Source organism: Bos javanicus, chromosome 25, assembly GCF_032452875.1.
Source record: "Bos javanicus breed banteng chromosome 25, ARS-OSU_banteng_1.0, whole genome shotgun sequence".
Taxonomy (NCBI): domain Eukaryota; kingdom Metazoa; phylum Chordata; class Mammalia; order Artiodactyla; family Bovidae; genus Bos; species Bos javanicus.
Window position 1 is genome coordinate 18,989,399 of NC_083892.1, and position 22,818 is coordinate 19,012,216.

The window sequence follows — 22,818 nt, forward strand, 5'->3', positions numbered from 1 at the left end:
TTATCAGTGACAGACTAATGCCTTATTCTCTTATGAAGACTGTTTTTTGGACAGTGCTTTATAAGAACTTGAGTTTTGACCTTATTACTCTAGGAAGACAAGACTTTTTGTACAATATATCAGTGTAATGGTTTCCTTCCCTATACCAGGGTTGAATTTTATCATCTAACTCTTAAAAGGAGTTAGAATCAAAGGCTCTGTTGTACAAAAGGCAGAAGATTCATCATTAAAGACCTACAGTATCACAAGATGACCAAGTATATATAATATTCTTTCAAGGTTTTGAAAAACCCAGGAGTATGACAAGTCACAATTGAAGGGTAAAGTCCAAACACTAAAGATGTTTATATTTCTATTTATGCCCACTATGTACAGAGATTCGGAGGCTGTACAACTTTTCATAGCACAGATTCTGGCTTAGATCCAGACTTTTTTCTAGTTGAAGGATACAAGTTAATGTCTATATTAGATATCTTGAATATGGTTTGTTAGAGCTACAGTGTGAGGCAGACTAGTCATTTTGACATAATTACAGCCTAGTTAAGAGGGGGTAGCCTCAGAAGGAAGTAATAATTGAGTACCGGGTAAAAAGCAGCTCTCCAGGCTCAGCTATGAGGCTCATGTTCAGCTGTGTAGTTTTAATGAGACCAGGAATGTTATAATTGCTCTTAATGAGGCTAGAATCTTCCTTTCCATCCCCCAAAGAGAGTGCAGGTCTTTAATTAGACTGGGAATGCATAGGAAAATAACTGAATCCCTTAAGTTCTCAGGGAAGTTGTCTACTCATTGGAAAGAGCAATTTGAGTTAGGAAATACTACTTTAAGTATGATACTAGATTACATCCTTGGGAATACCCAGCTTCCTTTCCTTTTTAGAGAACGGAAGTTATTCCAGCGATTAGGAGTGACTTGCCCTCATCTTGTATATATGAACGGAGAGGTAAAAGACATTCAAGTCACCTAAATGTACCCCTAGAGTCGGACTGTCACTAAGTCCCATTATTGAATTCTCTGGCACTGCCAGTTTTGGGGGTAGAGGGCAGAAAAAGCTGGTGACAGGAAGCAATTAAGTCAGGAATACCCTTATTCACATCCACACAGAAAAAAGCCTTTCAAGAGGACTGTGGAAAGGTACTATAGTCTCTAAAGAAAAATGATTGCAAGAAAGAGTCCTTGAAGTCCATCTAAATTTAAGAAACAAGAGGCTTACTTCCACATTTTATTGAAAATCCAATTAGTGGTTTAGCACTGTGATTCTTTTCTTGCGCAGGTAGCTGATTAGGCTTAGAGTTGCCACAACACCTGCTAAGGCAACTACAGCAACCATAGTTTTAAAAGCAGCATATCCAGAAGTCCCATGCCCTTTAGAATCCACAGCATCTGGGAAGGAAACAGACATTCAAGTCTTAAGATCACTTACACTTGGTTGAAGCTGAAGCTTTACAATTAAAGTTACCCAGAGAAGTGAAAATAAGCTTCAAAGGGCTCACTTGGGAGCTTGCAAAAGAGTGTAGTCTTTCCCCTCAAGCCAGCCTCCTCCTCACCGTACTCCACTCCCACGGTTGTTCCCACTTCCTACTTGCTTTCACTGCAGATCAGATGGGCCGACACCTGGAAGGATCTCATTCCCAGCTTGTTTAACATTCTGGCACTGATATATACGGTTAGTTGTCCCAAGTGCATGATTTCTTGCAGTTAGTAGCTAGTGATTTAAGTGAGTTTAATTTCAAGTTCTAGGCCTAAAATTAAGACTATCTGAGACGAAGATATATTAACATTATCTTGTAAAGACTAAAGTTTTGTAATAGCAAGCACATGTCTTCTGACCTATTAGTCTTTTTAAAGAAAGAGCTTGAAATTCTTCTACAGTAGGCCCAATATTTGAGCACTAAGATTTAAGGATTCTAATGTGGAATTAGTGACAAAACTGGAATTTTTTTAGTTATTAACAATGAGAGGTCTCTGTACAGTAGGTAGACTAAATGATCCTTGTGGGAAAGGGATTCTGGGAAGGGTACACAGACCTAACAGAACCTGTTGCTGGGAAGAGATGCATTCTCTTGATTAATCATAAGCACTTGATATCTGTGGGCTCCCCTAGTGACATTAATAGTAAAGTATCCACCTGCCAATGCAGGAGACACAAGAGATGCAGGTTCGATCCCTAGGTCAGGAAGATCCCCTGGAGTTGGAAATGGCACCCCACTCCAGTATTCTTGCCTGAAATATTCCATGGGCAGGGGAGCCTGGTGGGCTACAGTCCATGTGGCCACAAAGAGTTGAACACGACTCAGCACACACATATGTTATCTGTGCACAGTTAAGTCTAACATAAAACCAAGAGCTTCAGTTAAAGAAATACCCAAGGCTTTAAATCCATACCTCTGAATGAAGAGCCATCTGACAACAGGAGGATGGGGCCCGGGAGACTCACTATCATCTTCTCTTCCTCAGTGGCCCCTGTGGCTGCAGACAGTTTGACCTCTGGGTTAACGAGTAGTGGTGAGAAGGGTTTCGAGGGTATACCTGCTCTGTAGGGACTCCCTGCTCTATGCAATCTTGCCTCCCTTCACAGGAGAGCACATACACCTTACTGTAAGAGCAGGATGAATTATCAGAATATCAGAAGACAAAGTTCAGAGTCTACCTAGACTCAGGAAGAACAACTTTTGGGGGGTCTCAAAAGATCAGGCTACAGTTTATGTGCAAACACAAACTTGTCCATGGGACTGATTGTGAACCTGTCCATCACAGACTCCCAGGTTGCTTGGGCTCTTGGACTAGATGAAAAACAAAGCCCTCATTCCTAAATTCCGAAAGGATCAGGCTTGTTTTAAGTAAACTCATTAAATGAAGACTTGAAAATTTTACCTCGCCTGCTTCTGGATGACACAAGGCAAGACGCAGAACACAGGGGGAAGTTAGAAGAAAGTTGATCGCAGATTAAGGCGCTGCAGTGGAAGTAGACCTGGAGAGGAGACAAGAGTTGAGTGGAACTAATGTCTCAGTCAATCTGTCCCAGGTAACTAGTTAATCACTTACCAAGTGAGAGAACGCCGGGTCCTCTGACACAAAGGCAAAGGTCTTCACAGCAAACCTCTGGTAGTGATTAGGATAGGCCACCGAGGAGCCAACCGGATGGAAGGTGGTTCTGTGGTTGTCCAAGTTGTATTCACAGCTGGAAGGTATATTTCAGGGTGGGACATCAGCTGAATTCACCTCAGACTCAAGCGTTTGCTCAAATTCAGTCACGTGTAACACCTTCAAGACTATTGCTATACCTTCTACCTGTGCTGTGCTGTGCTTAGTCGCTCAGTCGTGTCAGACTGTATCCCACCAGGCTCCTCTGTCCATGGGGATTCTCCAAGCAAAAATACTAACTGGGTTGCCATGCCCTCCTTTAGACCTTCTGCCTGTACTTTTAGTTTATTTTATATACCTCTGACTTGACTATCCAACAGTATCCATGAAGTCATAAGTTACTTGTGCTAGGTTCTCTACTTTGTGTTAAGTGTCAATACCTATTTGTATTCCAGCTAAACTCATCAAGAATTATGTAGCTCTTCAGATGACAATGGCTTAATTCTTATGAATCTGAGTATTATGTCCCAGGCAGTTAGTATATGTTGCTGATAAAAAAAGGGTAGAGAACTCCTGCCATTTTTTATTTTAAATGCTAGCAGAGGGTTGTAGCTTCATGTGTCCAGCTCTTTGCGACCCTAAGGACTGTAGCCCGCCAGGCTCCTCTGTGTATGTAATTCTTCAGGCAAGAGAATGGATTGGGTTGCCATTCCCTCCCCCAGGGATCCAACCCAGGTCTCCTGCGGATCATACATTGCAGGTGGATTCCTTACAACTGAGTAACTGGGGAAGTTCATTCACGTCCTATCACTTACTAAATATTACTTTGGGCTAGTTATTTAAATAGTAAGCTTGGGTTTCTTTATAAAGTGAGGGGGCTAGTATCTCTCATGGAGTGTTGTGGTTTAGATAATGCATCTGGAGTACAGAGCACTGTTTTTTGGCACATGGTAGTTATTCAGTGGGCTTCTCTGGTGGCTCAGATGGTAAAGAATCTGTCTGCAATGAGGGAGACCTGGGTTCGATGCCTGGGTCGGGAAGATCCCCTGGAGAAGGGAATGGCAGCCCCCTCCAGTATTCTTACCTGGAGAACTCCATGGACAGAGAAACCTGGTGGGCTATATACCCCATGGGATCACAAACAGCTGGACATGATTAAGTGACACACACACACACACACACACACACACACACACTCAATGCACCTTCCCCAGGTGGTTCACTGGTAAAGAATCTGCCTGGCAATGGAGCTGGGAATATCCCCTGGAGGAAGAAATGGCAACCCACTCCAGTATTCTTGCCTGGAAAATCCCATGGGCAGAAGAGCCCGATAGGTCACAAGGGGTCACAAAGAATTAGACACGACTTACCAATGAGCAAAAAAGTTATTCAATAAATAGGAACTAGAAATCTATTCTCTTTCCAGATGTTAGAGTATTAAAGTCATTATTTCCTTGGGAAGGATCCTTTTAGATTCAAGGGTAATAGGAAAGACAGGAGTCAACTTATTAGACTGAGGACTGGTTGGTAAGAAATAAGAACAAAAGTCAGGGCCTTTGATATAGTGCTCCTCTCAAGCCCAAGAGCATTTTGCTACTTTTTTTTTTACTGGCAGTTTGATTAGCTGGACTACCATATGTGGAGAATACATACCCATCCACGATAATATTCCACTGAGGGAGAGAGGCTGGGTCCATGGTGGATGTTGCCCAGCAATCATCTAAGACCAACTTGATGTTGGGGTCAGTCCTGTTTAGGACTCTCACTTCTAAGTAAATTGGTTGGCGGAGGTATCTCACCACAGGATAGTCCTTGTCCCCGTACGGTTGCAGGTAGGAATTATCTGCAATGGAGTAGAAGCCATTCTGGTACTCAAGTAGTTGATGGTTGCAACAGAAGCTTAAGCATCGTGACTACTCTAGCCTGGTGCAAAGTTCATTTTAGGAATGAGTCCCCTGAGTTTTTAAGCAGATTTTTTTAGTTTATAATGTCTCACCTGGGTAGGTTTGCAGGGTCAAGGCAAGTGGACCTGGCTTCACTGAGGCTACTGGAGGAGGAAGGCTTTCGACATTGGTATTTATTAGCATGTTACTGCTGCTATAATAGCACCTCACCGTCATTCTGTAAGAGTGGGTAGGTGGGGGTGTTGAGAATTTTAGGTTAAAAGACTGCTCGAGTTTATTCTGGCACTCAAAAAAGTTAAGTAGCAACTGCGTCACACCTGAACTCACTATCTCTGGAAATTGTGCTTGGAGGAAGATCCGCCCAGAGAGCATGTATTTCATTTTCATAGATGACTTTGCCATTCTCAAACTTAAAGGTTAGAGAAAGTGGTTAGTTATCTCAAAGGTAAGTCTTAATCTCTTGCTATGTGCCAATACTAATCTTATACTAACCTTATGTCTTGTTCCACATCCATTCAGGGGTATGTGAAACTTCACCAGTCCTTGAAATGGAGCTTTAACGGTTGGCTGGCAGGAGGAGTCTCCCACCCTAAGAGTGTCCAAGTTGAGAGCTGGTTTTGTTTGATGGCGGTAGACCTCGACGTCCATAAACCCATCTTGAGTACATAGCTCCCCTGAAACTATAGTGGAGGGAGTTTAAAAAGTGTCTGCCATGTGACTATTGTCATTACTAGTTTGAAATGAAATGAAGTTTGGATTTTCATCAGGAGGCAACAGAATTTGTCTTAAGTCTGCTTGGGAAAATAATTTGACAAGCAGCTTGCATTACAAGGGGAGACCCCAAGGTACTTAGAGAGCAGTGAGGCTTTCTCTGTCTAAGGGTTTTTCATCAAAGGAAGGAGGAGCAGGAGACATGGGAAGAGGCACCAAGTGGGGTAAGAAAGCCATGATGAAACCCTGATGTAGCTTAAAGTGTAGTGCCTTGAGTCCTAAAGTCCCTTCTTTCAAGACTCACAGATCTTGGTTTGAGGGGAAGTTGAAGCAACAACTAATATTTTCTATTTGACTTGATACAAATAAAAAGGAGCACAGAGGCAATAGTAAACAAGGGCAAATACCAATTTCCATGTTCTTTGAGGAATTTAAGAGTTTGGGGAAATACTCATAGTCCCTCTAGTTTCAGATTTGAAGCAATCTTACTTAGATGGTGGGCTCAGACTTCTAACACGAAGCATACCCAGGTTACTTAAAAACATTAAACAGTTGTGAAACCTTCCTGTATGTGTATTTTGGAAGTGTTGTCTTCCTTAGATTTCTATCATAGCAGCTTAGACTGCTATTTGTGGTCTAACCAGTCTTCCATTTCCGTAAAGTATAAGCAGCACAGAGTTTGAACTTCTGTACACTTTCCCCCATGTAAGAGCTAAGAGAGAATGTAGAATGTAGAACTATTCAAAAAAATGATCTTTACCTATAGAAACTGTTGACTCGCAGACACATTCAGGATAAATCACCATGGATACTGTCTCCAGTTGAGTATAAAACGTCAGCTTGAGTGAAGATAAGTAGAACTGATAGGGTAGGCATTTTTCAGAGAACTGAAATGGAAGAACGTCAGTTAGCAGCCACAGCCTGTTGAGCAGGCAGATAGGAAGTACGCTGAAATCTGCAAGGCACACTCCAGACTGAATATGGTTTTCCTTTAAACCAGAGCAAGGGATCACATCACTTCTCCAGACTGGATTCTTCCTGAGGCAGGAAATTTCTCTAAGTTCATGCCCTCAAGTACCCAGCACTGCATGCTCTTTGTACTAGACATTGGAATTTGATCTGTAATTCAGCCTCCAAAGAGCTGAGTACCTTGCAAATCCAGGAGTTATAAAATGTTATTGCAACATATACACCAACATAACATTCTGTGTCCCTGGCAATTGCATCAGTCAAGACTGGCTTCACTGAGGATAGCAGGGGACACTAGTTTGGCTCAAATTGCCCTGTTTTAATAGGCCATGAGAGGTTCATCATTAAATGCTTAATAGCAGTTTGTTCTATTCAGTGAAAAAAGACACTTAAGGAAAACTTCCATTGAAGTTGAAAAAGACTTGGTGTTTGAGAGTGAATTTCAGTTACTTGAGAATTACTTATGCAAGCTGTTCAAATGAGGACTCCAAAACTTTTGAAAAAAAATTTTTTTTAACACTAGCAATTAGAATTTATGGATAAATCAGCAGCCAAATCACAATGGCCTAAAAGCTAGGGTTCAATGGAACGTACTTTTGTTTTGAGGAGAGTTTTGCTGAAATGCAACCTGAGGCCATTTGCTATTTCCATAACAATCCCGCTGTTGTGCAACTGGTTCACAGCAATATTCTTATTTTCAAAGCTCACAGATTTTAACTTCCCAGGAAATTCTGGTATGGTGAGAGTCATGTGTGTGGCATTACAGGTCACAGGATCTAGAAGGAAATGACAGAATGGTCGGCTTTGATTAAGCCCTTAGAACAAGGTCTTCCACAACTGGACTTGCCCTTTCCTCGGCCTTACCTGATGCACAGATGAGTCGTGATGATAAGATGATCGTCTGCCCAGGAGATACATGCGTAAGCTTCAGAGGCACCATGTAGAGATGGCTGTTACCTTGCTGAAGAGAGGCATTTTCAAAGACATTGGTTTACCTGAGTTACTTGAATTTTTGACCAATGCTAGAAACAGTCAGGGCAAACATTCAACTATTGGGCACCATCCTGGCCCAAGTAGAGTTCAGGTATTTCACCATATAGTTGTTCTACAGGTGAACAACTAATTCTAGTCTTAAGATCTTAAACTTTATAACATCTGGCAAGGTGATTTCTACTCATGACCTGTAGCTGATCATTTCTAAGCAGTAAGAGCTCTTGTTTTATGACTCCTTTATGGTATCAGCATTCAGAGAGAATGTTTAAGATTCAGCAGTTTTTTATACTCAACGTAAAACAGTACTGTTAAGATGGCTAATGTTGGAACATGTAGGTGCCAAGACCTGTTCTAAGTATTTTGGCACAGTAACTGATTTAATGTAGTATCTTGATCGTTGGTCCCCAAAAGGCCAGTACCTACTGTAAACACTAAACGTGGCAATGATAAAAACACCTTCATTAATTTAGCACTACTGTAGCTCCACATTGTTTAGTGAATGTAGATCTATGGAGAAGAAAAACTGATTGAAGAAAGAAACATTTTGTTTACCATTGTATCTCACCATCTTTAGTACTTAGTATAGGACTTGGCTGTTGAATGAGTTATAATGTGAGGAAATGTGAGGAAATGTGAGGAAATACAATGTGAGGAAATGATTGAGATTAGGCTTGCATTTAGAAATACTGGTCTGAGCCTGGATGGTGGTACAAACAGATTTCACACCTACCGAGTAGTGAGTCACTCCAGTGGCATGGAATAACACTTGGATGCTCATCTTCTGGTTCTCAATCAGGAGATTATATCCTTGTGTCAGAGCCTCTTGAAGGGTCAGATTTTGGGCTCTTTCACCATCACCAACTGTAACGGTCCATCCCATCTGAGGTTTGGGACCCTAAAGGCAAAAGTTTCATTTAGAGGGCTGGTGCTCACCTTAACTCCAAGACTATTTAATATTTTAACCAGGATTGAAGTTATTCCACCTTTAATATAGAACTAAAGGTTATTTAGTCTTGTAATTTAAAAAATAGTTTTCATACCGCAGTGTCGTCAGCCAGGCCAGGAAAAAAGTGAAAGGTAAACTGGAAGGAAAAAGAAGGATAATGTGAAGCTTTGATTTGGAGAAGATCTCTGAAGTCACGTTATCTGATGGTACATGGAAAACACCCAGAGCAACTGCTGTGTGGTTCTTACAGTGTGAGGGCTGGCGTGGGATATGGTAGAAACACAGGACCAGTCAAGAATCCTAGAAGTGCCCTTAGACATTTCCCTATTGAGCTTTTGAGACCTCAGTGTAATTGGAAGATCTAAAGCTCCCTTCCAGTTGTATGTTGAGACACTAAGTCCTGTCAAGCCATGCAGTTCCATCACTTATAATAAAGTATGAATATTTTTGCCCACTGTTGCTATTAGCCATTTGAGACTAAAAAGTCCATGAGTACATGCTGTTTTTCTCATTTATGATTTCCTAGCAACTGGTATAGGGCCTGGTACATAAATATCCAGTTTGTCAAGCTACCAACTGAATCCTTTTTATTGCTAAAACATGATGTGCTGAGTGCTTATATCTATCTTCTTAGTTTTTAAAGTCACCCTATGTGGTGTTATTGTCCCCCACTTCAGATTTTAAAAAGGTCTCATTGCAGTTAAGAAACCAGTCCAAAGCCACATAGCAAGTCAGTAGTGAAATACAGGATTGCAATCCTGATCTTGTTCTGAAGTCCAGCTCTCTCTAGACCACATTCCCCCTGTAGTAGCTGGATGAGAAGCACTCAGGCTGCTTCACTCACAGACATGAAATCCTTCGAGCAGATTGTGGATCCCGAATGCTGATCATGTCTTCCTGCTTGCATAACTGGACAGCTGACGTGATACAAGACAGTCTCTTGTCTATGGGCAGCATTGTCATTCATGAATGTGATGGTCATCTGGTGCTGGCCAAGCTGTATGAAAATGGCATAGTAAGGACAGAGTGTCAGAACTTCAATGAGAAAGGGGATTCCAAAATACCATCTGACTCAGCTGATTAGCAAAACCCTTAAAAGTCAATCAGTACCACAGTTCTAGAAAGTCCCTCATTCCTATACCAGGAGATTCTTTAGCCTCTTTAGATATCCCAGGACTCATTCATTGGCAGAGAATAGTTCCTTGAGTTTTAGGGCTCAGAGTCCAGTTTTTGTTTTCCCTTTACATTCACCCTATGTCTGAGTATCAAGGTCCTATTGGGCTTGCTGCCTCTATCAAGAGATAGAAATACTTATTGAGCACCTACTTTAGCGGCCATTGTGCTGGGTACTGGACAGGGCCATCTTTGCCATTTCCCCTGGCTCAGGGAATTCTGTCTAAAGCAGTGGTCAAGTAACAAATTTCTATAAAGTGTTAGTAAATATTTAGACTTTTTAGGCCACGTACGCTTTTAACATTTTTAAAATGCTTAAAAAACTAAAGCCATTCTTAGCTTGATGACCATCACACATAGATCATGGACTAGCTGTGGCCATACACGGGTCATTCTGCAGACCTTTGTTCTAAAGGAATACAACACTAAGCTCCCTAAAGTTGGGAACGTCCATTTTAGAAGGGAAAGTTCTCTTAATTACTGGAGATCTTCAGTAGATTCAGATGAAGTAGACTGTTAAGACTTGTAGGATGTACCCTAGACCTATTAAGTCAACTAAGTGAATTCTGTACTTTACAAAGTTCCCTAAGTGATTGTTTGCACGTAAAGCCTGAAAAGGACTTAGGCTTCTTTTACTGCTCCTAATAACCCTGATTGGATAGCACTATTGCTTGACAGTAGAAAATCCTATTTTTCAGCTGCTGCTCACCTTCCAGCATAGAGGTACCAGCACTCCATTTGCCAGCACCAAAATAGCATCCCCTTTTCCATGAGGGGTGTAGATCAAAATAGCTCATGTTTGAGCATTTGCTGTGTCTACATACTATGCCTAGTCCTTCACTGTGTCATTCGTCTTTAGATACCTTATGGAAAGATATCATAATCCATTTTCCAGTGGACAAGTAGAGGCTTAGAAAGGTTAGCTAACTTACTCCAAATCATAGATAGTGGCAAAGACAGAAATAAAGCCCAAAGCCTCAATTCAAGGGTAAGCTCAGCATTGGAGTTTTGAGTCTAATATATCTTTATTGAGAGTTCCTGTATGCCATGGAGGTTATTTGGCAATATTCTTGGCTTGTACCCATCAGCTGACCAGTAGCTGCCCTCTCCTTCCTCCCCTAACAGCTGTGGTAAGTGTCTCCAAATGTTGCAGGATGTTCTCTGGGATGACCAAAGAGAAAGATCACCCTGATTGAGAACCACTGCTCTACTCCAAAGCTTTAACTCCTAGGTTGCTGCTGCTGCTGCTGCTGCTAAGTCGCTTCAGTCGTGTCCGACTCTGTGCAACCCCATAGGCGGCAGCCCACCAGGCTCCGCCGCCCCTAGGATTCTCCAGGCAAGAACACTGGAGTGGGTTGTCATTTCCTTCTCCAATGCATGAAAGTGAAAAGTGAAAGTGAAGTCACTCAGTCATGTCCGACTCTCAGTGATCTCATGGACTGCAGCCTACCAGGATCCTCCATCCATGGAATTTTCCAGGCAAGAGTACTGGAGTGGGGTGCCATCGCCTTCTCCGAACTCCTAGGTTACTACTTCCCAAATTACTCCTCAATTACTTACCACTCTTTTGGTACAGCTTTCATATGGGGCCTTCAGTGTGAGCTTTTCTGGGTCCAGAACATAAGTGCAGTTCAGCATTTTAAGACCAAGGGAATCTGCAGAAACAAGAGCAGCTTTAGAAAGGAGATGGCCAAGATGTATTTATATCTTATATTTCAGTGAGAGTCAACCAAAGCTACATAAGCAAGACTGCAAATCCATTTCTAAGGTACTTCAATCACTTCTTACTTTTTATTTTCCCAACTGGGATATAACCCAAGCTCTGAGAGATGCTGTGATTTGAAGCTAGACTTTTCTTAGTGAATCCTAAGATAAGACAGATTTCCAAAGACAGACAAGGTCTTCCACTCTTAGGAGTCACGATGCAGTTCAAGGACCCTGTGACATCATGGGATTTGAGCACGACTGCTCCAGAATTTGTGTACTTTGCTCACTGGAAAATGGTGATGACTTTGAGCCAAGGGCTTCCTACTAAGTAAGACTTAAATGAGACAATACACATTACTTACCCACCACAGATGCATGCTGAATCTTGTTGCCAAGAGTTCTTTTAAACTCCACTACCATTCTATTTTCATAGCAAGTGACAGTACCTGAAGAGCAAAGAAAGCACGTGGGGCATCTTTGAATACAGGAGGCATGATTCCTACAGAAGTGTATTGAGGAAACATTCCTCTTTAACAGGCATAAGGGAGGATGCCAGTTGGGAGAGGCAACGCTTATTCCCCATCCTGGGGAGCTTACAAGTTGATGGGAATACATAACTACGATGTAAGATACCAAGAACTGTGATGAAGATATCAATTAAATGCCTAGGGCTTTCTATCCAGGAGAAACCTGGATTCGGGTTAACAAGTATGCATGTGGGAACCAGCCTGGAACCCTGATGGAAATAGAAATGGTAGGTCTTTGAAGAATTGGGGAAAAGTTTTGTCTAAAGATCTTTCAATTTGAAGTTTAAAAAATTCCCTAGGTAACTCCAAGAACACATTTTTGAAGAATAATCTGCCAAATAGCTTGACACTGTGCATCCTTTGGCTCAAGTGCAAATCTTAAGAAACTCCTCATTACAAGTGATTTTGCCTGTTATTGATGCTTTCCTCAAGCATGAGTATGTGTTTGAAGATGCCTGCTCCCAAAGATGAGGGCTTGGTAGGTGGTTTGCTGTTCTTTGGGTGCTGTAAAGCTGGAGGCAGTGAGGAAATAGAAGGCAGTGCGGATGTTTTTCCAAGCTCCTGCATTTAGCTGCAGAGCAAGCTATAGGTAAGCTACGGGAAAACTGAAGTGACTTGATCAAGATAGGCAAAAGAATGACTGGAGATCGTTTAACTCACTTTTGTGTTTTCTGGCCATCTAGGCACCCTAGTTGCAATCCATTTCACAGATGCTTAAGGGCATTTCCCTCACCCAAGAGGCCTACCTGGGAAGGCAGGATCCAACTGATTAACATCTATTGAGTTCACCGAAGTCAAAAGGGTGAAGGATAGAAAAAATGACCTGTAGGTATAGGAGGACATGGGGGGAGAAAGTTAAAGAGGAGTGAACTTCAGCAGACAAGACATTATGTCCCCTTCCTTCTGCCCCCAGAATTACCTCCAGTCTGCACGGAACCAGCTTGAGGGTCTCCCGCTATCTCCTCTCTGCCTGCATGCCATGACCGAAGATACCACCAAATCAACCAGGCAGAGGGGCGTGCTGCTCTGGCTTTTATAGCAGGAAACGGGGCTTGGTCCCCGCCCTCTCCCCATTGGAGTCACCTGAACCTTCTCTAGCCCTCCCAGCTGAGAGGAAGGGATTTGGGAAGAGCCTTTCCAGAAGGCCTAAAACAAGCAGAGTTTTCCCCTTCCTGACACTTGCCTTGGTTTTCCACCAGCTGCTCTGCAGCCAATTTAGTTCCTTGAAATTGGCTCAGGTGAATGAATTGGTACATTTTCCCATAACACGAGGAAAAATAGAATCTTTTGGACAAACTCTTTACAACTCAAATGTAGAGTGAGAGAGTGGGGTGGGATTTTTTTGGAGGAAAGATCATCTCTTGTTTACACTGTCTTTGAGTAACAAACCTTTCCTTTAAGTTACTCCTGGTCTCCTGGCTATTGTGGATATCACCCTGACAATGTGCATGAAGAAGTACCTTTTTAAAAACGATGAAACGTTATTTTCCCCCAAGTATAGATTTTAATTTTACTTCAAAAAATACAGACAATTAAAGAAGGATATAGAGAAAGGAAAAAATCATCCACTGCAAGTACTTAAGTGTGTAACTCTATGGTCTTTCTCTACAAACATCACACTTAAAAAAAAATAACAACCTGGGATTGAAGTATAAGTTATGTTTGTAACCTGCTTTTACTACTTTATATGTCATGGACATTTTCCATATCAAACATAAAGATCTCCATTACCATTTTTAATGTTGCATAGTATTCAATGTCTAGATAAATCAGTGTTTAGCTGTTCTCTAATGATGGACATTAATACAGCTTCCAATGTTTTCATTATTATAAACAATCTGCTGGACTTGTACATTTCCCTGGTTAACTCTCAGGATAGATTACTAGAAGTAGAAATTCTGGGTCAAAAGGAATAGTGATCTAAATAAGAATGTCATACTGTGTAGGAACTGGAGTTTATAGGTGGGGAATCTGAGGCAACCAACTTGCTCAAGCTTTAACAACTGGGTGTCAGAGCCAGGACCAGACTGAGACACCTTGATGTCTGAAGACCACATTCCATAACAGGTGACAATGCTCAAATTCTGTACAAGTTTGTGGGGTAGCACTTACAATTATTTATTTATGTGTTGCTCTTTATGTCTTTATATGTTAACGATGTTTCTTGAGGACTAATTGTCATTCCCTGTTACAGGTGTCTGAAATATTGTTCGTCAGAGTAGTGGTTTCCTTAACTCCCTTGATCGAAACATTCACAGCTGGTTCTGAAGAACCTATCTTCAGGAAGGGAATGGAGACACAAATGTAGAGAATGGACTTGAAGACACAGCAAGGGAAGGAGAGGGTAGGACTATTTGTGAAAGTAGCATTGACATATATACCTACCATGTGTAAAATAGTTAGTGGGGAACTGCTATATGACACAGGGAGCCCAGCCTGGCACTCTGTGATGACCTAAAGGGATGGGATGGGTGAGCAGGAGGGAGACTCAAGGGGGAGAGGATATATATATATGTATATATAGTTATGACCGATTTGGTTTGTTGTATGGCAGAAACCCACAAAACATTGTAAAGTAATCATCCTCCAATTAAAAATTCAAAACTGATCATATGGGGCTCTTTGTTAATATCACAGATTCCTATGTCCCACCCAGAAGCTGCTGACTCAGACTCTCCAGGGGAGGAAACTGGGGTACCATATGTTTAAGCAATCAGGTGAGTCTTATGATCAGGAAAACTTGGAAAATATCTGAAGGAAGTAGACAAGAAAATGAATGATTGCCAGTGATTAACTTCTTTATGGGAATCAGTTGATTATATTCCAGTGGAATGGAGGAGAGGGAGCAAAATCCAGGATAAGCAGGCTTTTGAAGATAGAGGTGGTGAAAGGATTTAGGTTCTGAGCAGAAGCATGATAGCAATAATTACTTCTAAGCATATATTCCCAAAAGTGGCACTTTTTCTATGACTGTGAAGGTAATTTGTTACCACGATGGTTAAGACTATGATAAGAAGACCATTGGAGAGATTTGAAGACCATTCCATCCAGTAGATGATAGAATGTAGGGGCAAGATTCAGAGAGACCTATTAAGGTAGTCAGAGAGGCAATAGATTAATGTGTTCCACCTTCCCAAGCCCCACCCTAGACTTGCTTCTCCCAAAGTTATACCTTTTTCTCCAGAGTGTGAGGTGTTGCCTTGGAAAGGGTAGCTCTGCTCAGATCCCTAAACTGGGGGTTCTGCATGATGAAGGTGCAGCACAAAAGCCCTGAGCAGGAGGCATGGAGATAAGGAGGACCACTCTGAGAACTGGTGAGGGTGATGAGGGTGGTGAGCATGCCAGAGATTAATTTCATTTGCCTTGCCCAACCCAGCCAATGCTGCACTTGGGACAGTCACTGAGCAACTAGCTCCAGACTCCCTAAGAATCAATTCTGCAGAAGTGCGCAAGGATACGAATGTGTTGGTGCGGTTAACTTTGAGAATGAGGAAGGCATGGCTCTCTGCAATCAAGGAGTGTCTCATTTTACTAGTTAGGAAAACAAATCTTTCCAAAAAAAATAGACACTTAATCTTTTACTAAATAAACAGTAGGATCTCTTTCAAAAGTATGTTTTCCACATTCTTTTCAATGAGACGTTTTAAGTGTGTTTATAACTATAAGGTGTTCCTTCTCCTCTTCTGCGAATGCCATGGTCTCTACGTGACGTGAGGCCTCGTCTCACCTGCTAATCACTAGGCATTTCTTGAGGAGAGTTTTAAGTTGTCATGTAGAACAACAATGCAGTATTGTTGCCTCCTTTGGGCAGGTGCTCTCTTTATTTTCTGAAATGCTGTTCTTTTAAATAATAGTTTATAATTCTTAATTTCCAATTCTGTTGCCTTACTTTTCACAACTGTGAAAATATTGAAGATGCCCTAATTGTTATCATCAGGAGATGGTTAGATAAACTCTGAAAAGCTCTAAAAATACTAAAATATATGAGTTCAATGGGGTCTGTGACTATTGATACTAAAGACATCCACCATAAACTGGACTATTGGAACTATATTAGTATGTTTTCATATTTTACTTAAAAAAAACAAAAATGAGAAACACATGTGTTTCCTATCCATTTATCTGTTTATGTGTGGGTATGTAAGTGTGTGTCTGCATTTATTTACCAGAGAGCCAATGAGTCAATTGAGGGAGGAGTCAGTGCAGATATCTAGGCAGTCCACACCAATCCAGCTATGCTGGATGTTCACAACCATTATCTGTTCTGATTTGTTTGAGCTCTTGCTGTACTGGCTATAAATATACATAATATATCATTCTTGTAACAGGAATAGGGGGATAGGAGTGGTACTTTCTCTTAAATTTCATTCAGTTGATTGAATTGTCTTGCTGATAAATAACAAGGTAAAGTAATTTAAAATTGATAAAAGTTAATCTGATTTGTATATGTTATCTGTAAATGTTATAAAATGAAAAGCCCATGAATTCAAACTTCATGGTATAGATATATTGCCCAAGTGAGTGGATTTGATTCATACAACTTCCAAAGTCCAACTTCTCAATATGAAATGAATAAAATAAGCCCAAGAGGTTTTTGTGACTTGCCCAAGGTCATATAGAAAGTTAGCAGAGCTCCAGGGAGAAACCAAGTCTTCTGATACCTACTTCCAGGCTTATTCTAATTCATTATGATTCTGTGTGTGTGCGTGTCTGTGTCTGTGTATGAGTGTTCTAAAACTCCATGCTTCTCTTGCAGTTCACGTAGCTTTAAAAGTACAAGATAGCACTAATTATAATTTAGTTTCAGAAGGTTGTGAAAGTCACTCGGTTGTGTCCAACTCTTTGTGACCTCATGGACTATACAATCCATGGAATTCTCCAGGCCAGAATACTGGAGTGGGTAGCTGTTCCCTTCTCCAGGGGATCTTCCCAACCCAGAGATTGAACCCAGGTCTCCCACATTGCAGGTGGATTCTTTACCAGCTGAGGCACAAGGGAAGCAAATACTGGAGTGGGTAGCCTTTCCCTTCTCCAGGGGATCCTCCCAACCTGGGAATCGAACCAGGATCACCTGCATTGCAGGTGGATTCTTACCAACTGAACTACCAGGGAAGCCCCATATAATTTAGTGGTATTAGATAAACAAGAAATATAGAATCTTCTATCAGGTAGGCTAACATAGCTTAACATCACTTTCAAATATAAAATATGAATTTAACTTGTAAACGTAAGATAGACTATGTTAATAAGAATGCTTTTGAAAAACATATGGTAGCTACTTTAATTATACAATGTTAATGTCACTTGAGATCTGACAGAATGTGGTCCACTGGGGAAGGGAATGGCAAACCACTTCAGTATTCTTGCCTTGAGAACCCCATGAACAGTATGAAAAGGCAAAATGATAGGATACTGAAAGAGGAACTCTCCAGGTCAGTAGGGGCCCAATATGCTACTGGAGATCAGTGGAGAAATAACTATATAAAGAATGAAGGGATGGAGCCAAAGCAAAAACAATACCCGGCTATGGATGTGACTGGTGATAGAAGCAAGGTCCGATGCTGTAAAGAGCAATATTGCATAGGAACCTGGAATGTCAGGTAATCAAGGCAAATTGGAAGTGGTCAAACAAGAGATGTCAAGAGTGAATGTCAACATTCTAGGAATCAGTGAACTAAAATGGACAGGAATGGGGGAATTTAACTCAGATGACCATTATATCTACTACTGCGGGCAGGAATCCCTCAGAAGAAATGGAGTAGCCATCATGGTCAACAAAAGAGTCTGAAATGCAGTACTTGGATGCAATCTCAAAAACGACAGAATGATCTCTGTTCGATTCCAAGGCAAACCATTCAATATCACAGTAATCCAAGTCTATGCCCCAACCAGTAATGCTGAAGAAGCTGAAGTTGAACGGTTCTATGAAGACCTACAAGACCTTTTAGAACTAACACCCAAAAAAGATGTCCTTTTCATTATAGGGAACTAGAATGCAAAAGTAGGAAGTCAAGAAACACCTGGAGTAACAGGCAAATTTGGCCTTGGAATACGGAATGAAGCAGGGCAAAGACTAATAGAGTTTTGCCAAGAAAATGCACTTGTCATAGCAAACACCCTCTTCTAACAACACAAGAGAAGACTCTATACATGGACATCACCAGATGGTCAACACCGAAATCAGATTGATTATATTCTTTGCAGCCAAAGATGGAGAAGCTCTATACAGTCAACAAAAACATGACCAGGAGCTGACTGTGGCTCAGATCATGAACTCCTTATTGCCAAATTCAGACTTAAATTGAAGAAAGTAGGAAAACCACTAGACCATTCAGGTATGACCTAAATCAAATCCCTTATGATTATATAGTGGAAGTGAGAAATAGATTTAAGGGCCTAGATCTGATAGATGGAATGCCTGATGAACGATGGAATGAGATTCGTGACATTGTACAGGAGACAGGGATCAAGACCATCCCCATGGAAAAGAAATGCAAAAAAGCAAAATGGCTGTCTGGGGAGGCCTTACAAATAGCTGTGAAAAGAAGAGAAGTGAAAAGCAAAGGAGAAAAGGAAAGATATATGCATCTGAATGCAGAGTTCCAAAGAATAGGAAGAAGAGATAAGAAAGCCTTCCTCAGTGTTCAATGCAAAGATAGAGGAAAACAACAGAATGGGAAAGACTAGAGATCTCTTCAAGAAAATTAGAGATACCAAGGGGACATGTCATGCAAAGATGGGCTTGATAAAGGACAGAAATGGTATGGACCTAACAGAAGCAGAAGATATTAAGAAGAGATGGCAAGAATACACAGAAGAACTGTACAAAAAAAGATCTTCACGACCCAGATAATCACGATGGTGTGATCACTGACCTAAAGCCAGACATCCTGGAATGTGAAGTCAAGTGGGCCTTAGAAAGCATCACTATGAACAAAGCTAGTGGAGGTGATGGAATTCCAGTTGAGCTATTCCAAATCCTGAAAGATGATGCTGTGAAAGTGCTGCACTCAATATGCCAGCAAATTTGGGAAACTCAGCAGTGGCCACAGGACTGGAAAAGGTCAGTTTTCATTCCAATCCCAAAGAAAGGCAATGCCAAAGAATGCTCAAACTACCGCACAATTGCACTCATCTCACAGGCTAGTAAAGTAATGCTCAAAATTCTCCAAGCCAGGCTTCAGCAACACGTGAGCCATGAAATTCCTGATGTTCAAGCTGGTTTTAGAAAAGGCAGAGGAACCAGAGATCAAATTGCCAATATCCACTGGATCATGGAAAAAGCAAGAGAGTTCCAGAAAAACATCTATTTCTGCTTTATTGACTATGCCAAAGCCTTTGACTGTGTGGATCACAATCAACTGTGGAAAATTCTCCAAGAGAAGGGAATATGAGACCACCTGACCTGCCTCTTGAGAAATCTGTATGCAGGTCAAGAAGCAACAGTTGGAACTGGACATGTAACAACAGAGTGGTTCCAAATAGGAAAAGGAGTATGTCAAGGCTGTATCTTATCACCTGCTTATTTAACTTATATGCAGAGTACATCATGAGAAACGCTGGACTTGAAGAAACACAAGCTGGAATCAAGATTGCAGGGAAAAATATCAATAACCTCAGATATTCAGATGACACTACCCTTATGGCAGAAAGTGAAGAGGAACTCAAAAGCCTCTTGATGAAAGTGAAAGTGGAGAGTGAAAAAGTTGGCTTAAAGCTCAACATTAAGAAAACGAAGATCATGGCATCTGGTCCCATCACCTCATGGGAAATAGATGGGGAAACTGTCAGACTTTATTTTGGGGGGCTCCAAAATCACTGCAGATGGTGACTGCAGCCATGAAATTAAAAGACGCTTACTCCTTGAAAAGAAAGTTATGACCAACCTGGATAGAATATTCAAAAGCAGAGACATTACTTTGCCAACAAAGGTCTGTCTAGTCAAGGCTACGGTTTTTCCTGTGGTCACGTATGGATGTGAGAGTTGGACTGTGAAGAAGGCTGAGCACCGAAGAATTGATGCTTTTGAACTGTGGTGTTGGAGAAGACTCTTGAGAGTCTCTTGGACTGCAAGGAGATCCAACCAGTCCATTCTGAAGGAGATCAGCCCTGGGATTCCTTTGGAGGGAATGATACTGAAGCTGAAACTCCAGTACTTTGGCCACCTCATGCGAAGAGTTGACTCATTGGGAAAGACTCTGATGCTGGGAGGGATTGGGGGCAGGAGGAGAAGGGGACGACAGAGGATGAGATGGCTGGATGGCATCACTGACTCAAAGGACGTGAGTCTGAGTGAACTCCGGGAGTTGGTGATGGACAGGGAGGCCTGGCGTGCTGCAATTCATGGGGTCACAAAGAGTCGGACACGACTGAGCGACTGAACTGAACTGAATGTCATTTTAACCCTTTGGATCTTTAGATAGATTGAAATTGAATGAGGTTTGTAACAGAAATGGATTCATAAAGAAATTGGACAAAGGCATATAAAAGGCTTCATTAATCTGTTAATAGAAAGATAGGGCATCTTAAATGAATGACAGAGAAGGCTCAGAAGTTTTAAATAAAAACTTGTATACTTACAAATATTACAGGTTACTCCATACCTAGTAGCTAGGATAATTGTTACCACAGAGAGAAAGATTTCCTTGGCAATATCGCGTAGTCCCTCCAGTTGATAGAACATAAAATGTTTAAGCTCTTAAGATGATGTGGTAGATCAGTTGTAAAGGTCCCAATCTTCCACCCGTCCGTGGACTCCCACTCTTTGCAGTGTGCTTTGCAGTTAGCCTGGTCCTCCTCGCTCCTCCTTCTTCCTGAATCTGACTGACTTGTGACTTGTTTTGGCCAATAGAATGTGATGGAAATGATGGTACGCCAGTTCTGAGGCTAGGTCTTTTGAAGCGCATGTACATATGCACTCTGTCTTAGCATTCTTCATTCACTGTGAGAACAAACCCAGAGTATCCTCCAGATGATAAAGAATCACAAGGAGCAGAGACAGGTCATCTAAGCTGTTCAGTTCAGTTCAGTGGCTCAGTCGTGTCCGATTCTTTGCGACCCCATGGACTGCAGCACACCAGGACTCCCTGTCCATCACCAACTCCCGGAGTTTACTCAAACTCCTGTCCATTGAGTCAGTGATGCCATCCAACCATCTCATCCTCTGTCATCTCCTTCTCCTCTCGCCTTCAATCTTTCCCAGCATCAGGGTCTTTTCAAATGAGTCAGCTCTTTGCATCAGGTGGCCAAAGTATTAGAGTTTCAGCTTCAACATCAGTCCTCCCAATGAACATTCAGGACTGATTTCCTTTAGGATGGACTGGTTGGATCTCCTTGCAGTCCAAGGGACTCTCAAGAGTCTTCTCCAACACCGCAGTTCAAAAGCATCAATTCTTCTGTGCTCAGCTTTCTTTATAGTCCAACTCTCACATCCTTATATGACTACTGGAAAAACCATAGCCTTGACATCTAAGCTGAGGCCATGCTAAAGCAACCAATTCCCAGCTGACCTGCCAGTTGACTGCTGATGAATGAGTGAGCCACGCCAAGGTCAGCTGAGCACAGAAGAATTGACCAGTTAACTGGAGATTTGTGAGTTAAATCAATGCTTATTCTTTTAAGCCATTCAATTTTGGATGGTTTGTTAAATAGCATGATTGTGGCAATAGTTGTGTGTGACTACTATTTAGAATTCCTATTTCAAAATTAGCCCAGTTTTACATTATGGAAGTGCATGTATTTTCTAAGGGAGCATGTGCCGAGCAACCATAAAACTGTGGAGTCTCAAAATAAGCAACACACATTTGTACATTTGTACACACAGATTTGTCTGCACATTTGTACAAGTGCAGACAAAGACAGGCTTTAAGGGCTATGCTTTCTGATGGGAGACACCAAATGGCTATGTATGTGAGAAATAAAACCTAAGCATAACTAAGTAAATTTAAATACACAGATGTTTGTTCTTTTCTGTCCAGTATCCTTTTCTCTGACTTCCCAGGTGGCATAGTGGTAAAGAATCTGTCTGCCAGTGCAGGAGACACAAGAGACATGGGTTCAATTCCTTGGTTAGGAAGATCCCCTGGAGTAGGAAATGGCAATCCACTCCAGTATTCTTGCCTGAAAAACTCCATGGGCAGAGGAGCCTGGTGGGCTACAGTCCATGGGGATGCAAAGAGTTGGACATGACCAAGCATGAGCACAAATGATCTTTTTCTTTTGGTAGCAATACCATGATGGGCTTCAGGGAACTCTCCCATTAGATACAATCTTACTGAGACTTCTAGTCAAGCTGTTTCCATCACCCTTTGGACAAGGGGTAGGCACAAGATTGAAGCTATCAAACAAGCTCTCTATAGAATTTGGGTCTTGATTAGGGTAACACAGGTTGAAGCTCCACCTATTTCCTGAAGGGTTGTCCTTTCAAGTAACCCTTAATTCTGTTAAATCTCCTTTCACTAAATTTCTAATCTACTCCTTCCTATTTTGGTTCTTAGGGGGGTTTTATAAACCCATGCCTTTATCATTCACATCTCACACAGAATACTGGGAAAGAATAGATGGTCCTCAGAAACCCTGATAAGTATCTGTAGGAAGGAGGGAAGGGCATTTTTGCCCTTTGTGTATAGGTCCTATGTTGGACACTGATGGATAACCTTCAAGATAGGAATAAGAAAAGGAAATAAAGTCTCCTTAAGTGAATTTCCCCCAAGCTGATTAGCTACTAAGTAGAAAGCTGTTATGGAATGAATTTGTCCCCCACAATTTTTTTAATATTTTATTGAAGTATGATATGACAGGGCTGTCT

The 22,818-nt window shown here is 41.5% G+C and overlaps 1 protein-coding gene across 3 annotated transcripts in view; it reads right to left on the reverse strand.

Annotated features, from left to right (window-relative positions):
• Nucleotides 1–1,185: 1,185 nt before the first annotated feature.
• ZP2 (zona pellucida glycoprotein 2) overlaps nucleotides 1,186–22,818 on the reverse strand; it is a 35,782-nt gene continuing 14,149 nt past the window's right edge. Inside the window, exons 2-18 of one of the 3 annotated variants that reach the window (XM_061401366.1) lie at nucleotides 12,758–12,834; nucleotides 11,847–11,930; nucleotides 11,338–11,432; nucleotides 9,449–9,601; nucleotides 8,699–8,740; nucleotides 8,389–8,553; nucleotides 7,530–7,626; nucleotides 7,260–7,441; nucleotides 6,457–6,583; nucleotides 5,478–5,665; nucleotides 5,303–5,394; nucleotides 5,078–5,202; nucleotides 4,735–4,924; nucleotides 3,043–3,178; nucleotides 2,872–2,968; nucleotides 2,383–2,466; nucleotides 1,186–1,380 (exon numbers count right to left, since the gene is read on the reverse strand). In XM_061401366.1, the coding sequence (XP_061257350.1) occupies nucleotides 1,235–1,380; nucleotides 2,383–2,466; nucleotides 2,872–2,968; nucleotides 3,043–3,178; nucleotides 4,735–4,924; nucleotides 5,078–5,202; nucleotides 5,303–5,394; nucleotides 5,478–5,665; nucleotides 6,457–6,583; nucleotides 7,260–7,441; nucleotides 7,530–7,626; nucleotides 8,389–8,553; nucleotides 8,699–8,740; nucleotides 9,449–9,601; nucleotides 11,338–11,432; nucleotides 11,847–11,930; nucleotides 12,758–12,834 (2,080 nt within the window). In that variant the 3' untranslated portion in view covers nucleotides 1,186–1,234. Of the gene's footprint in view, nucleotides 1,381–1,490; nucleotides 2,467–2,871; nucleotides 2,969–3,042; nucleotides 3,179–4,734; nucleotides 4,925–5,077; nucleotides 5,203–5,302; nucleotides 5,395–5,477; nucleotides 5,666–6,456; nucleotides 6,584–7,259; nucleotides 7,442–7,529; nucleotides 7,627–8,388; nucleotides 8,554–8,698; nucleotides 8,741–9,448; nucleotides 9,602–11,337; nucleotides 11,433–11,846; nucleotides 11,931–12,757; nucleotides 12,835–22,818 lie in introns of all 3 variants that reach the window. The other 2 variants (XR_009733513.1, XM_061401367.1) reach the window with 2 other exon arrangements.